Source organism: Nycticebus coucang, chromosome 2 (genome assembly GCF_027406575.1).
Source record: "Nycticebus coucang isolate mNycCou1 chromosome 2, mNycCou1.pri, whole genome shotgun sequence".
Taxonomy (NCBI): domain Eukaryota; kingdom Metazoa; phylum Chordata; class Mammalia; order Primates; family Lorisidae; genus Nycticebus; species Nycticebus coucang.
The window spans coordinates 131928528-131944341 of record NC_069781.1 but is presented as its reverse complement, the minus strand read 5'-3'; the positions used below and the strand labels follow the sequence as shown (position 1 = coordinate 131944341).

Here is a 15814-nt window from a genome sequence, read left to right as displayed (position 1 = left end):
TGAGGCATAATATATCTCTCCCATGATTTCTGTATTGGAAGGAAGAAAAGGGAATACCTGTTCAGGCATTGGCTCTAAGTGACAGAATCTGCTGCTGAGGACAAGAACCACGTGCGTGGAATCCCCCATAGCAACTAGTGGTCTTACTATGCCAAGAGGCAGAAGGTGTAAGATGATTAAGAATCCTGGGAGGCCAAGGCCAGAGGATTGCTTGAGGCCAGGAGTTTGAGACCAGCCTGGTTAATATAGCAAGGCCCTATCTCTACTAAAAATAAAAAGTAAAAAATAAGCTGGGTGTGGTGGTGCACACAGGTAAGCCTAACTACTGAGGAGACTGAGGCAGGAGGATTACCTGAGCCCATTAGTTTGAGGCTGCAGTGAGCCATGATCATGCTTCTGCAGAAAAAGACTCTGTCTCAAAAATAATTATAAATAAAAGAATCCTGGCTGTGCTATTGACTAAATTTGTAGTCTTGAATAATTTTACTGCTCTGTGCCTTAGTTTCCTCATCTTCAAGATAAGAATGATCATCACATCTGCAGGGTTGTTGTGAGAATTAAGCTCGTTAATTTATCTGAACTCTGAGCTTGATACCTGAAAGACAGTGTGTGCTTAAGAAGCATTAGTTGCTCTTATTATAAGCCAGGAGCACTCAGTAAAAGTTGGGAAACTCTGGCTAGGGCACACGAGGAGGAGCAGAAATTGGTATTCTCTATGAACTCTGTATCCTTTTGTACCTTCCATATTTTATATCATGTGCTTGTATTTTCTAGATTTTTTAAATGTCTAATGGAGCATCCTATTAAAGAGAATTGCATTACATTCAGCTCTCTTCACTGTGAGTTCTTTGATCTCATTTCTTTCAACGTTCTCATCGAGAATATTTAGCAAGCTTTTTAATGATGTGTTAATGATGTTACCAATTTTATCAGCCAATCCATACCATTATATATCAATGTTGAGTAAAGAGATGTGAGCATTCTGTATTCAGCAAATTATTTATTTTCTTGAATGGTGCACTAAGAGACTGGCTCTAATACATTGTGAAAATACCATGGGCATGAATGAGAACATGAACATACTGAAATCATATGTTGTGATTTTAAAACACAACACCTTACAGACCGGTGGTCAGATTCATTGCTAAAGAGCAGATGAAGGGCTGATGAGCTGAGCAGGCCTGGGGCACAGCCTGGGATGGTGGATCGGAGTTTCTCTTCTGTTCCTCAGAAGAAGGAGGAGGAGGAGGCTGCCAGGACCCTCTAGTAGCAGCATCCTGTGGGAGCTGTTGCTCTGTTGATGAAGGCAGGCTGCTCAGACGCCATTCGAGATGTGATACACAGAGCCCATGAGCCACGATTCCAGGAGCAAAGCCAATGCCAGGGGTAGACACTGTCCCAGAATGTGGCCAAGGATGGTCAGACTGCAGTGCTGGGAGGAACAACCTATTTTGTGTCTCTCCATGTCACCTGTTGTCAAATATTATCACCTGCTTGTCTGCTGGTAGACTGAGGAGATTTTTGGTTCAGGAATCAGGAGTCCCATGGTGTGGCATGGGCTTAACCTCCCTGGGCCTTCGTCTCCCCACCTGTAAAATGGGGCCATCTCTGTGGTTCTTTCCCATACCCCAAATTGTGAGTCAGGGCCAAAGGGTATGTCAAACCAGATCAATGGCTACATCCCGGTGAGTGACCCTGTCCGAGCCTGGGGCCCTCACAGTCTGGCATCTTGTCTTCCTTCCCCATGAAGTTACCCCAAGATCTGAAGGAACAGCCTCCCAAGTTGGAGAAGGGGTGGATACCAAGAGGCAGGAAATGGCTGCATCATAAATGCCAGGTCATCTCAGCCTGTGTTCTAGGTGATGTCAGCTGCCCCTGCCTCCTGTGCCACCACCCTGGATTCTCTTTGGCCTTTTGTCCACCATGAAAACCTCACATTCCTGACCTGATGCCTAATATAGGGGTGGGGAGAGTGTAGAGGTCAGGACAATGTGAGTCAGATGCCCTAAAGAAGGATTCTAGAGAAAGGATGGCTCAGTGATTAAATGAGATGCTGAAGGTTTAGGATTGCAGCTGCACCTGTGTTATCAGAGTCCCTCAGTGTGTGGACTGCCAGTTCCCAACCTTAGAGAGCATGTGTGTGCTCGTCCCCAGAGACTTAGTGGACTCCCAGAATATTCCCAATAGCAAATTATAGGTTGGCAGACCTTTTCTGTAAAGTTCACCTATGAATTATTTTAGATTTGTGGGCTATGGGGTCTCTGTCACAACTGCTCTGCTCCCCTATTGTAGTACAAAAGCAGCAGTGATCAGTGGGTAAGTGAATGGGTGTGGTTCTGTTTGAATAAAGCCATATCAAAACACAGGAGGTGGGAACATATACAAAAGAACCAAGAGCATGGACACAAACAGGTATTTGCACACCCATGTTCATAGCAACACTATTCTTAATAGCCGAAAGGTAGATGCAAGCTAAGTGTCCGTCAGGGGATGACTGGATAAATGCTATGTGGTATATGCATATAATGGAATATTAATCAGCCTTAAAACGGAAGGTGGGAGATTCTGGCACACACTACAACATGGATGAACCTTGAGGACATGATGTTAAGTGAAATGAGCTAGTCTCAAAAGGACAAATGTTGTGTTGTTTCACTAGAATGACCAGATTCTACTTCTTCTGAAGCCGGCTTTGCAAGGTAGAAAGGTGACCTTGGTTGGTGTCCCTATTTTCCTTGCAGTGGGCATAGCCCTCTCCAGATCCTCAGACCTCATGCTGGGTAGGGCATAAGTAACCAAACAGATGTGGTGCTGCCCACTGCTGCCCCCAGAGGCAGTTTGCCTAGTCAGTGCTGTGGGGACCATCTGTTCCTTTCTTGGATTGCTCAGAGAGAATAGCTCACATTAGCCCGGATCCCATGGAGCCTTGCTAAGAAGAATTGGGGCAGCCCAGAGGCAGTGTGCTGGATGCCTTAGGACTAGCCTTTGAAGAGAGGGTGGCTGGGTCTTCCCAAGGACCAGGTGCTACCTTGAATGGCTTCCAGGGCCACCTTGACATGGGCTTACTAAGGGTCAGCAGCTCTGCAGTGAATCTCTTCCTTCACCCACTGGTTTCTTCAACTCTTAGTTCCTTCTTGTCCCTGAATGGGAATTGACTTGAAAGCCTGGCATTAAAAGACCCAAAGTTGTGTAACATCTCCCAGGGATGGTGGCAGCTTATAAGCAAAAGTGTTGATTAAATTAAGATTCTATGATATGCCTCTAAATAATAGCATAAATAACTAGCATACGCTGGGAGGAGCCTTTTGACACATACAGCAATTAACTTTGTTGAAGAAGTGAGCAAGGTGACTTAAACTGTGAAAAGAAAAGTAAAAGTGCTATGGGCAAAACAGGGCAGAAATAATGAGGTTTGTGATGGCAGAAAAATGGCTTGAGGTAGAACTGAGGATCAGAATCGCAGAAAACCGTTTACGGAAATCCTGCTGGACATTCTGCTAGCTCTTTCACATGTATTTATCTCATCCAAATCTTGGAGCAATTGCAGAGGTCCTCAAACTACAGCCCGCAGGCCACATGTGGTGGTGTGATTGTATTTGTTCCCGATTTGTTTTTTTACTTCGAAATAAGATATGTGCAATGTGCATAGGAATTTGTTCATAGTTTTTTTTTTAAACTATAGTCCGGCCCTCCAACGGTCTGAGGGACAGTGAACTGGCTCCCTGTTTAAAAAGTTTGAGGACCCCTGCTTTAGGGGGTAGTTATCACTCTCATGAGGAAATTTCAGAGGGTAAACCCAGGTAACCCAGTAGGAAAGGGTCAAGTTAGGTGGAGACTTAGATGTGGCATCCCGGACCCAGAGGAGGAATGGAGGAGGCTTCGAGAGACTCCAGAGAGAGAATCCCAATTCCCACACCATTTGTCGAGCACCCACTAAACTGGGCACTATATAGATAATAATCGATCTTCATGGCTATCTTAGTATTTGATGTTTTGTGGTTATAAGCAAGAAAAAACACACTGGAGTAAGCTTAAGCGAAAAAGGAGAGTCTTTATTTTAAGGAGAAAGGGGTGTTTCCTAAGCCCAGGAACAGGAGGCATCCAAACTGCCAGGATTGCTGGAAGGGAGAACAAAGTTAGTAGAGAGGCTGGAGGGTTCTCTCTTGTACACCTGCCTTAACTTCTTGTGCAAAGATATGGAAATGGCCACTTGCAGCATCCACATTCCTCCAGTCTCTGCTTGGGCCAATTAACTCTCCTGAAGTTAGGTCATAGACAAAATGGCTATGAGTGAGGTGGGGACATCCAAGGGATTGTTGTGAGTTGGGTAGATGTTAGTCCCACTTAAACAACTCCAAGGGGTAAGGAGCTTTATCCTCATTTTACACATAAGGTGTTGAATCTCCTTGCACAAGAACAACAATAATAAATGGTGGGGAGCAGGGGGGTTTGGACCAGGTTTACCCAACTAAACCCCATGTTTGTAATCACTACAGAACTCCTATAGATGACAATTAGTCTTAAATTCATCCTTTAATCAGAAGCTGGAAAAGAAACTAGGATAATTAAGTCTGCAAGGGCAACTTGAGAGAGTGTCTATAATACTCAGTCCTTCTTTATTTAAAACTTTTTTTTGAGGTTAGTGATTAACTAGCAATTTTCTGTAACTGGTGAAATTTAGAAGAAGCAGCTGTCAGGTAGAGGGCATGTTGGGGCTGCAGGGAGAGCTGGAAGGCCAGGGTTGAACCACACGGCCACCCTTGGGTCCATCCAGTCTTCAAGCTGAAGTCTGTCCAGACCAACCGCCCCTGGCAGAAAACTGGGACACCCAGAGGTTAAGATGTTCTCATCTGACCTTTTCACAATCCCCAAGCAGATGAATCCACGTGTTTTCTTTGGCTTCTTTGTTGCATTTGAGAGTGAGTGTTCATTCTTTGATATTTCAGTTTCCCCATGGATTGGAGAGGACAGGGTTTGTTTATAAATGAATATTTTGGTGTAACCAACTTAGCTACTTCAGGGATACTCGGCCCTAAATGAACATTAATTTCTGTTTAAAAGACTCAACCAACATAGTACAAACTTTAAGTGGTATTATCCATCTACTATAAGATTTGGTGGAGTGTGTGCTTCGTGGGAAATATTTTTTTTTTTTTATTAAATCATAACTGTATACATTGATATGATCATGGGGCATCATACACTCGCTTCATAAACCATTTGACACATTTTTATCACAGTGGTTATATTACTTAGAGTTGTTTATCTAAAAATGAGTAACTAAATCCACCTTAACGTTCATAAACACTGACCACATGCCAGAGATATAGGGGAAGCATGAGGGAGCATATGTTTCCTCTGGGAAAATAAACCTCTGAGATAAGGTAAAGATCCTGGTGGGATGGAGGACTTTTGAAGCTGTTTGTAAAACTGTACTAATTGATGGTTATTCTGCTTCCTGTTTTGCAGATTGGAACTTTGGAAGATTACTATCATTTTTATCATAGCAAAACCTTTAAAAGATCGACCTTGACTAGCAGAGGCCCTCACAACTTCCTCAGAATGGACCCTCAGGTACAGATGGGCTGGATGCTTTCCTAAGGGCTGCAGTGTTTAGGTCTATGCTTCTAAAAATGGCCGAGTGGGTTTTAACATGATTCTAGATGACGTAAGTTTTTAACATCCGTTTCTAATAAAACAAGACAAATGTGTAGATAACATATCAGACCATCTAAACCAGTGGTTCTCAACCTTCCTAATGCCACGACCCTTTAATATAGTTCTTCATGTTGTGGTGACCCCCAACCATAAAATTATTTTCATAATTATTATTTTTGTAACAGTTTTATAGTTGGGAGTCACCACAACATGAGGAACTGTATTAAAGGGTTGTGGCATTAGGAGGTTGAGAACCACTGAAAACGCCCCAGATATTTGCATCCCTTGTCAGACTTGAGAATTTAAATTCTTGACTTTAGTTTGAAACAGCAATCACATGAGTATAGATTTATTGACATTTTTAAAATCAACAAAGTACACAATAATTACAGTAGATACATATGTAAATGTTGCTCATAAAGGGAAAACACCAGGCAATTCAAAAGATTTTAATAATGAAATTAAAGACCAGGAAGAGGGATGTTTTGGTGGTTGTCATAACACATACTTTTGAAAATTGGGACAGTAAAGGGCAAGACACAATGGCAAGAGGGACTTTACCTAACAAATGCAATCATTGTAACCTGGTTTATGGTACCCTCAATGAATCCCCAACAATAAAAAAAAAAAAGAAAATTGGGACAGTAAATATAATTTTTTTCCTTAAAAATTCTTGTGATCTTTGAGATTAACATAAGTAGGATTTGAAAAGAGGTTTAGATATTGGTAAGGTTAAAAATTTAAGATAACCAAATGAGCCTTTGATGAGTTCATTCATTCAACAAGCATTTTTGGAATACTTTCCATGTGGCTGACTCTCTCCCTAGCAGAGAGAGAGCTGGCAGGGAGGCCAAGAGAAAATGAAGCAAGAAAAATATGTGATATGGTAAAAGGATTTTTTTTTTTATTCTGGGTAGATAGGCCCATCAATCCTTGAATGGATCAGTAAACGTACATATGTATACCATGGAATATTATTCAGCCATAAAAAGATGGAGACTTTGCATCTTTTGTATTTACCCATATGGATTTGGAAAATGTTCTCCTAAGTAAATTATCTCAAGAATGGAAAAACAAGCATCCCAAGTTCTTTTTTTTTTTTTTTATTGTTGGGGATTCATTGAGGGTACAATAAGCCAGGTTACACTGATTGCAATTGTTAGGTAAAGTCCCTCTTGCAATCATGTCTTGCCCCATGAAGTGTAACACACACCAAGACCCCACCCACCTCCCTCCTTCCCTCTTTCTGTTCCCCCCCCATAACCATAATTGTCATTAATTGTCCTCATATCAAAATTGAGTACATAGGATTCATGCTTCTCCATTCTTGTGATGCTTTACTAAGAATAATGTCTTCCACGTCTATCCAGGTTAATACAAAGGATGTGAAGTCTCCATTTTTTTTAATGGCTGAATAGTATTCCATGGTATACATATACCACAGCTTGTTAATCCATGACTGGGTTGGTGGGCATTTAGGCTATTTCCACATTTTGGCGATTGTAAATTGAGCTGCAATAAACAGTCTAGTACAAGTGTCCTTATGGTAAAAGGATTTCCTTCCTTCTGGGTAGATGCCCAGTAATGGGATTGCAGGATCAAATGGGAGGTCTAGCTTGAGTGCTTTGAGGTTTCTCCATACTTCCTTCCAGAAAGGTTGTACTAGTTTGCAGTCCCACCAGCAGTGTAAAAGTGTTCCTTTCTCTCCACATCCACGCCAGCATCTGCAGTTTTGAGATTTTGTGATGTGGGCCATTCTCACTGGGGTTAGATGATATCTCAGGGATGTTTTGATTTGCATTTCTCTAATATATAGAGATGGTGAACATTTTTTCATGTGTTTGTTAGCCATTCGTCTGTCGTCTTTAGAAAAAGTTCTATTCATGTCTCTTGCCCATTGATATAAGGGATTGTTGGCTTTTTTCATGTGGATTAATTTGAGTTCTCTATAGATCCTAGTTATCAAGCTTTTGTCTGATTGAAAATATGCAAATATCCTTTTCCATTGTGTAGGTTGTCTCTGCTTTGGTTATTGTCTCCTTAGCTGTACAGAAGCTTTTCAGTTTAATGAAGTCCCATTTGTTTATTTTTGTTGTTGTTGCAATTGCCATGGCAGTCTTCTTCATGAAGTCTTTCCCCAGGCCAATATCTTCCAGTGTTTTTTCCTATGCTTTCTTGGAGGATTTTTATTGTTTCATGCCTTAAATTTAAGTCCTTTATCCATCTTGAATCAATTTTTGTGAGTGGGGAAAGGTGTGGGTCCAGTTTCAGTCTTTTACATGTAGACATCCAGTTCTCCCAACACCATTTATTGAATAGGGAGTCTTTCCCCCAAGGTATGTTCTTGTTTGGTTTATCAAAGATTAGGTGGCTGTAAAATGTTAGTTTCATTTCTTGGTTTTAAATTCGATTCCAAGTGTCTATGTCTCTGTTTTTGTGCCAGTACCATGCTGTCTTGAGCACTATGGCTTTGTAGTACAGACTAAAATCTGGTATGCTGATGCCCCCAGCTTTATTTTTGTTACAGAGAACTGCCTTAGCTATACGGGGTTTTTTCCCGTTCCATACAAAATGCAGAATCATTTTTTCCAAATCTTGAAAGTATGATGTTGGTATTTTGATAGGAATGGCATTGAATAGGTAGATTGCTTTGGGAAGTATAGACATTTTAACAATGTTGATTCTTCCCATCCATGAGCATGGTATGTTCTTCCATTTGTTAATATCCTCTGCTATTTCCTTTCTGAGGATTTCATAGTTTTCTTTATAGAGGTCCTTCATCTCCTTCGTTAGGTATACTCCTAGGTATTTCATTTTCTTTGAAACTATGGTGAAGGGAGTTGTGTCCTTAATTAGCTTCTCATCTTGACTGTTGTTGGTGTACACAAAGGCTACTGACTTGTGGACATTGATTTTATATCCTGAAACATTACTGTATTTTTTGATGACTTCTAGGAGTCTTGTGGTTGAGTCTTTGGGGTTCTCTAAGTATAAGATCATGTCGTCAGCAAAGAGGGAGAGTTTGACCTCCTCTGCTCCCATTTGGATTCCCTTTATTTCCTTGTCTTGCCTAATTGTATTGGCTAGAACTTCCAGCACTGCGTTGAATAGTAAAGGTGACAGAGGACAACCTTGTCTGGTTCCAGTTCTAAGAGGAAAAGCTTTCAGTTTTACTCCATTCAGTAAAATATTGGCTGTGGGTTTGTCATAGATAGCTTCAATCAGTTTTAGAAATGTGCCACCTATGCCTATACTCTTCAGTGTTCTAATTAGAAAAGGATGCTGGATTTTATCAAATGTTTTTTCTGCATCTATTGAGAGGATCATGTGATCTTTATTTTTGCCTCTGTTAATATGGTGGATAATGTTTATGGACTTGCGTATGTTAAACCAGCCTTGCATCCCTGGGATGAAGCCTACTTGACCATGATGAATGACTTTTTTGATGATAAGCTGTAATCTATTGGCTATGATTTTGTTGAGAATTTTTGCGTCTATATTCATGAGTGAGATTGGTCTGAAATTCTCCTTTTTGTTTGGGTCTTTTCCTGGTTTTGGTATCAGGGTGATGTTTGCTTCATAGAATGTGTTGGGGAAGATTCCTTCTTCCTCAATTTTTTGGAATAATTTCTGCAGTACAGGAATAAGCTCTTCCTTGAAGGTTTGATAGAATTCTGGAGTGAAGCCATCTGGACCAGGGCATTTTTTGGTTGGAAGATTTTTTATTGTTTCTTTGATCTCGGTGCTTGAAATTGGTCTGTTCAGGAGCTCTATTTCTTCCTGGCTGAGTCTAGGGAGAGGGTGTGATTCCAAATATTGATCCATTTCTTTCACATTGTCAAATTTCTGGGCATAGTGTTTCTGGTAGTATTCAGAGATGATCTCTTGTATCTCTGTGGGATCAGTTGTTATTTCCCCTTTATCGTTTCTGATTGAGGTTACTAGAGATTTTACTTTTCTATTCCTCGTTAGTCTGGCCAATGGTTTATCTATTTTATTTATTTTTTCAAAAAACCAACTCCTTGTTTCATTAATTTTCTGAATGATTCTTTTGTTTTCAATTTCATTGATCTCTGATTTGATTTTGGATATTTCTTTTCTTCTCCTGAGTTTAGGCTTAGATTGTTCTTCTTTTTCCAATTGCATAAGATCTCTTGTGAGATTGTTGATGTGCTCTCTTTCTGTTTTTCGAATGTAGGCATCTAAAGCGATGAATTTTCCTCTCAAAACTGCTTTTGCAGTATCCCACAGGTTTTGGTAGCTTGTGTCTTCATTGTTGTTATGCTCAAGGAAGTTAATGATTTCCTGTTTTATTTCTTCCTGCACCCATCTGTTATTCAACAGAAGATTGTTTAATTTCCATGCCTTTGGGTGGGGTCGAGCAATTTTGTTAGAGTTGAGTTCCACCTTTAGTGCCTTATGGTCTGAGAAGATACATGGTAAAATTTCAATTCTTTTGATTCTGTTGATATTTGTTTTGTGTCCCAGGATATGATCAATTTTGGAGAATGTTCCATGGGGGTGATGAGAAGAATGTATATTCTTTATCTTTGGGGTGGAGTGTTCTATATGCGTCTATCAAGCACAGTTGTTCTAGGGTCTCATTTAAATCTCTTATATCGTTGTTCAGTTTCTGTTTAGAGGATCTGTCCAGCTCTGTAAGAGGAGTGTTAAGGTCCCCTGTTATTATGGTATTATCAGATATCATATTGCTCAGACTGAGTAAGGTCTGTTTCAAGAATCTGGGAGCATTCAAATTGGGTGCATAGATATTTAGAATTGAAATGTCTTCTTGTTGTATTTTTCCCTTGACCAATATAAAGTGACCATCTTTGTCTTTTTTGACTTTAGTTGCTTTAAATCCACATGTATCTAAAAATAAGATTGCAACTCCTCTTTTCTTCTGAATTCCATTTGCCTGAAAAATTGTCTTCCAACCCTTGACTCGGAGCTTTAATTTGTCTTTTGAAGCCAGGTGTGTTTCTTGCAGACAGCAAATGGATGGCTTGTGTTTTTTAATCCAGTCAACCAATCTATGTGTCTTCAGTGGGGAATTCAAGCCATTAACAATTATTGAGATGATTGATAAGTATGGTAGTATTCTATTCGTCTTATTTTGTGAGAGTCCATTGCTTAGTTTTATCTTTTGCATCAGTGTGGAGGTTAGGTTCTGTCCTTTAATTTCTGAGTTCTTACTTTGCTGCTGATCCATTGTGGTGGTCAGTGTGCAGAACAGGTTGAATTATTTCCTGTACAGCTGGTCTTGTTGTGGCGAATTTCCTCAATGTTTGTATATCCGTAAATGATTTGATTTGATTTTTAAGCTTAGCTTAGCAGGGTACAGAATTCTGGGCTGGAAATTGTTCTGTTCAAGTAGATTAAAGGTAGATGACCATTGTCTTCTTGCTTGGAAAGTTTCATTAGAGAAGTCTGCGGTCACTCTGATGGATTTGCCCCTGTAGGTCAACTGGCGCTTACTCCTGGCAGCTTGCAGAATCTTTTCTTTTGTCTTGACTTTGGACAGGTTCATCACAATGTGTCTTGGAGAAGCTCGGTTAGAGTTGAGGCGACCTGGGGTCCGATAGCCCTCTGAAAGCAGTGCGTCAGACTCTTTGGTGATGTTTGGGAAATTTTCTTTTATAATATTCTCTAGTATGGCTTCCATTCCTCTGGGGCATTCTTCTTCCCCTTCTGGAATTCCTATAACTCGTATGTTGGAACGCTTCATAAAGTCCCATAATTCTGACAGTGAACGTTCTGCTTTCTCTCTCTTCTTTTCTGCCTCTTTTACTATCTGAGTTATCTCAAAAACTTTGTCTTCTACCTCTGAAATTCTTTCTTCTGCATTGTCTAACCTGTTGCTGATACTTTGCATTGCATCTTTAAGTTCCCTGATTGACTGTTTCAGTTCCTTCAGCTCTGCTATATCCTTTTTATATTCTTTATATCGTTCATCTCTTATTTGATTCTGTTTTTGGATTTCCTTTTGGTTATTTTCCACTTTATTAGCAGTTTCCTTCATTGTTTCCATCATTTCTTTCATTGTTTTCAACATGTGTATTCTAACTTCCCTTTCTGTCATTCCTAACATTTCTGTATAGGTGGAATCCTCTGTAGTAGCTAGATCATGGTCCCTTGGCGGGGTTGTTCTGGACTGGTTCTTCATGTTGCCTGGAGTTTTCTGCTGATTCTTCCTCATGAGTGATTTCTTTTATCTGTTTCATTGCCCTAATTTTCCTTTCAATTCCTCTTGCTCTTTAAGTTCTCGTGCCTGTGGATGGTTTTCCACTGTTTTAGTCCTCCTCTTGGGGTCCAGAAGTCTCTCGCTGACTCCCTGTATCCTCTCAGGAGTGATGATAGGCAGATCCCACCAGCCAGAGATGCCTGGAATCCTATCTCCCCAGACTCACGGTGCCTAGATTCAAGGAAGCTGTTACTCGGCTGCCATCTTGCTCCGCCTCGACCAAGTCGGTTTTATCCCAGGGTGTCCAGGCTGGTTCAATATATGTAAATCCAAATGGCCCTTTAGCCCGCTTCCCGAACCTCCTGTCCTCTGCAACGGGACCTCCTCGCGGCAGAATGGACACAAACCTCGGGCACCAGGACCCACTCTGGACCGGATGCAACTCAGCATCCCAAGTTCTAATCTGAAACTAGTAGATCGAACAACTATAGGCCCAAAAGAGAGAAAAACACAATTAAATTAAGAAGAGGGGAGGGGCTTGAGGCTAGGTAAGTTCCCACCTCTTGGGTATAATGCAGGGGTATATGGCACATTTCCTACTGCAACTCATGCTTTAGACTTCACCTTACAAATGCAAATAATGTAACCTAATTGTGTGTACCCTTATATTAACCTAGAAAAAGGAAAGTGATAGATCACAGGATAACAGGTGCTTCAAGGGAACATCAAGTTCATGTGAGAGGCAGTCATAGCACCAGGGAATGTGGCCATTGGTGAATTATAATTTTGGAACATAGAAATCAAAATGCTAAATGCTGGTTTGGGGTCCCTAGCTCGTGTGTGATGCCACTTCTACTATTCTCAGAAGACATTAGTTTCCATGGAAAAATGAGTTCTTGGTGTAGCCCCAAGCTATCTCACTAACACTCGTGAAGCTTTTTGTATTGATTGAGCTGGGGGAGGTTGGAAGACACAGGTTATCCCTGAATTACTCTTCTCTGAGGCATCATGAGTGGGAGAGGGGTCCCTTCAGAGCTCATTCATGGAAATAGGCTATGAAGAGGCCAACATGTCTTGAATATATTTCTGGATTTTTTTATAGGTGGCTGGATGGACAGATGGGTGAGTGGATAGATAGATGGAAAGATAGAGACAGATAAAAGACATTGCAATAATCCTATTATTCCTTCAGCGCGGGAAAGGAATTTAATGTTGATGAAGGGATTACTGTGTGCTTGGGCACCTCACCATACATCTTCTCACCTCATCATATGGGAGTGTGATTATACATAGTTGTGCTCACACCATGGAACTTGAGGCACTGTTTTTCAAAGGGGCTGGTGCATTTAATTCCTCTAGTGAGAAAGCCAGGTTGTAGTTGTTTGTTTCCACAGGGCGGGGAAGTTGGGTATATATAGGCAGCACCAAGGCTTAGATCAGTGGAACAGGAGTGACAGGGTACTCTGTGCAAAGATGGCCCCAGAGGAGGCCTGGGTTCTGCAGGGTGGAGAGTGAGTGGCCTGTATCTTGGAGAAAATTCTAGGCTAGGCAGGAAGTTCCTGCAGTAACCCTGGAGTTTCACTTTAAGTAATTGATCAATCTGTCTTGAGAAAACAACATGCTTATTCTTCATCTAAAGTCTTCAGAGTGTTAAGTTGCTACCATGCAGATGGTTACGATGAGAGGCAAATCTGTGTGCAAGTGGAGAGCCCCTGGCGTAGACATGCTTTGAGAAGAGATTGGGACAGTGGCTTTCTGGGACCCCTTTCCCTGATGGTTTCCAAGAATTAATTAGTTTCTCATGTTAGCTCTAAGGCAGAGTTGAAGTAGGAGACGTAATCTGTGTTTTGTTTATGTCTTCTATTTTTGGTAACTGTGTTTTGAAACTTTTAAAGGTACTGCTCTTCCCTTACTTCCAAAAAATGTTAATTGTGCATTTGCTGGGTGCAAGGCCCTGTACCCAGGGAGTGCAGAGCTGCCCAGCAAGTCTCCGTGATACTAAGCCCACAGTGACATCAACACTGGGGATGGGAGAGCCTGACATGAAAGGCTCTTGTTGAGGCAGCAGAGACCGAGTCGGTGGAGGGCTTCAGTGCCACCATGCCCCAGGCCTGCCTCCTCTCTGCCACATCTGGGAGGTGTGGCTTATTCATTTTAGGTGTTTTTGAAGGGCTATATTCAGTTTGGGTCTGAGGGCAAAATATTTCCAGTAATCGGTTGTCTCCTTGAAAGAAACAGAAGGAAGAATAATTTCCTAATTTAGGTAAAGGCTACGGCAGTAAAATTTTCTCAAATAAAAATCTCCTTCCACAGAGCTTCTTAATAAGCTCCTGGCAGGGCTGCTATCAATGCATCCTCCAGTAAAGAAGAGTGAGAAGAAAGGTAAACAGCCTGAGCATCGCAGTCCACCTGGAGCTGCCATGTGATCGGCTGATTGTTTCTCACAGTTCTAATTAAAATTTTAGCCCCAGGGAAAGCATATAGACATCTGAACCAATTATGAATTCAGAATTGTAACTGAAATACCTCTGTTGAAATTAGTGTAGTTTTAATGCAAACAAAGTCAATTAGCTGTCAGTCTAATATTTACTTTGCCTTGTTATTGCAATTAAATCTTTGGTGAAATTAGCTGTTTTATGAAAGGATTTAGGCTATCTTCTTTTTTTGCAGCACATCAGAAATGGTTTCCTACATTAGCAAAGCATTTTTGTGACACCTTAATATCTGGAGAGTTGTGTAATTAATATTATTAACAAAAGGAAAAGATGATTTTGTATTATATAGAGACACTGGAATGCAATGGCACCATTGTGTCTGAATGACCAAACTGGAAATGAATGTTATAGGGCTTGGGATAAAGTTCAATCGAATGCAGATGGTATTTTATTTTAATTAGCTCCAGTCTCTATTATATATAAAAGCTTTGATAAGTGACGGAATTTACAACTGCTCCTATGTCATATAAAAGCTAGAATGTACATTTGTTAAAACAAAACAAAACACAACACTGGGTGGGACAGGAGTCAACTAAAGGACTTTGTTCTTTAATTGCATGCGTGCTTATGCACTCACACCCTTATTAAGCATCTTTTTTTTTTTTTTTTACATTGTTCCTGGACCAGAATTGTGCAATTATTTTCCTTCACTAATTACCTTTACTTGAGGTTTTTAACCATCTTTGAAAATAGCCATTTTGCTGGAATTGCCTTGTTGCTCAACCCTATCCTTGGGGGAGCAGCCCCAGTGCAGTATCAGTCACTGGATTTTTCCAACAGCTGTCATTTAAGCAAACTGAATGCATTTGTTTTCATCTTGTGTTTTTGCCAAATGTCTGGAGAAGGGTGGATGCTACAGAATTATCCACCAATAGTGAAAAGGGCTCACAAATTTTTTTTAAATTACTTGTTCTGATTATGTTCCAAGCTGGCTTATAGTTAGACGCTGCTGCCTGTGTCTTCCAAACCTTACATTTTAGTACAGTGACTTGGGTTCAGCCCTTTTCTTTCCTCAGCCAGATTGATGATGGAAATGGAAGGATAAGGCTGCTCTTAGGGAGAGGCCTGTGATGGCTCCTTTCAGAGAGGTGGGAGCCCTCGGTTGGATGCTTTGTTCAGTGCTTTAAAGCTCAGAAGTTGCAAAATGATTTCAAGGACTGGAGTGGGCATTCTGTTTTATAGGATGGGACTTTGCCCCCAGACTTTAATCACAGGTCAGGTTTCTTGCCAGCAGTGATGCAACATTTAAGCAGATCTTTCCATTAACCACAGATGGAATTTTATCTGACAGTTTTGTGTGCTAGAGCCATTAGAAGTGCAAACAAACAAAAAGTTCCTGGCAAATAAAAGCACATAGACAGTAAGTGACCAAATTGGTCTCAGGGGTTGATGAACTGTGGAATGGGCTTTGGGAGAGGCTGCTACCCAGTAGATTTGCACACATATGGAGAGGAGAACTTGGGCTGTTCTAACCAGT

At 40.9% G+C, this 15814-nt stretch overlaps 1 protein-coding gene across 3 annotated transcripts in view; it reads left to right on the top strand.

Annotated features, from left to right (window-relative positions):
* The window catches only part of PCSK6 (proprotein convertase subtilisin/kexin type 6), a 208581-nt gene that overhangs the window by 40793 nt on the left and 151974 nt on the right, over positions 1-15814 (top strand). For all 3 annotated transcript variants that reach the window (XM_053581857.1, XM_053581856.1, XM_053581858.1), the window contains exon 2: positions 5470-5574. In XM_053581857.1, coding sequence (XP_053437832.1) covers positions 5470-5574 — 105 coding nt within the window. The remainder of the gene's footprint in view (positions 1-5469; positions 5575-15814) is intronic.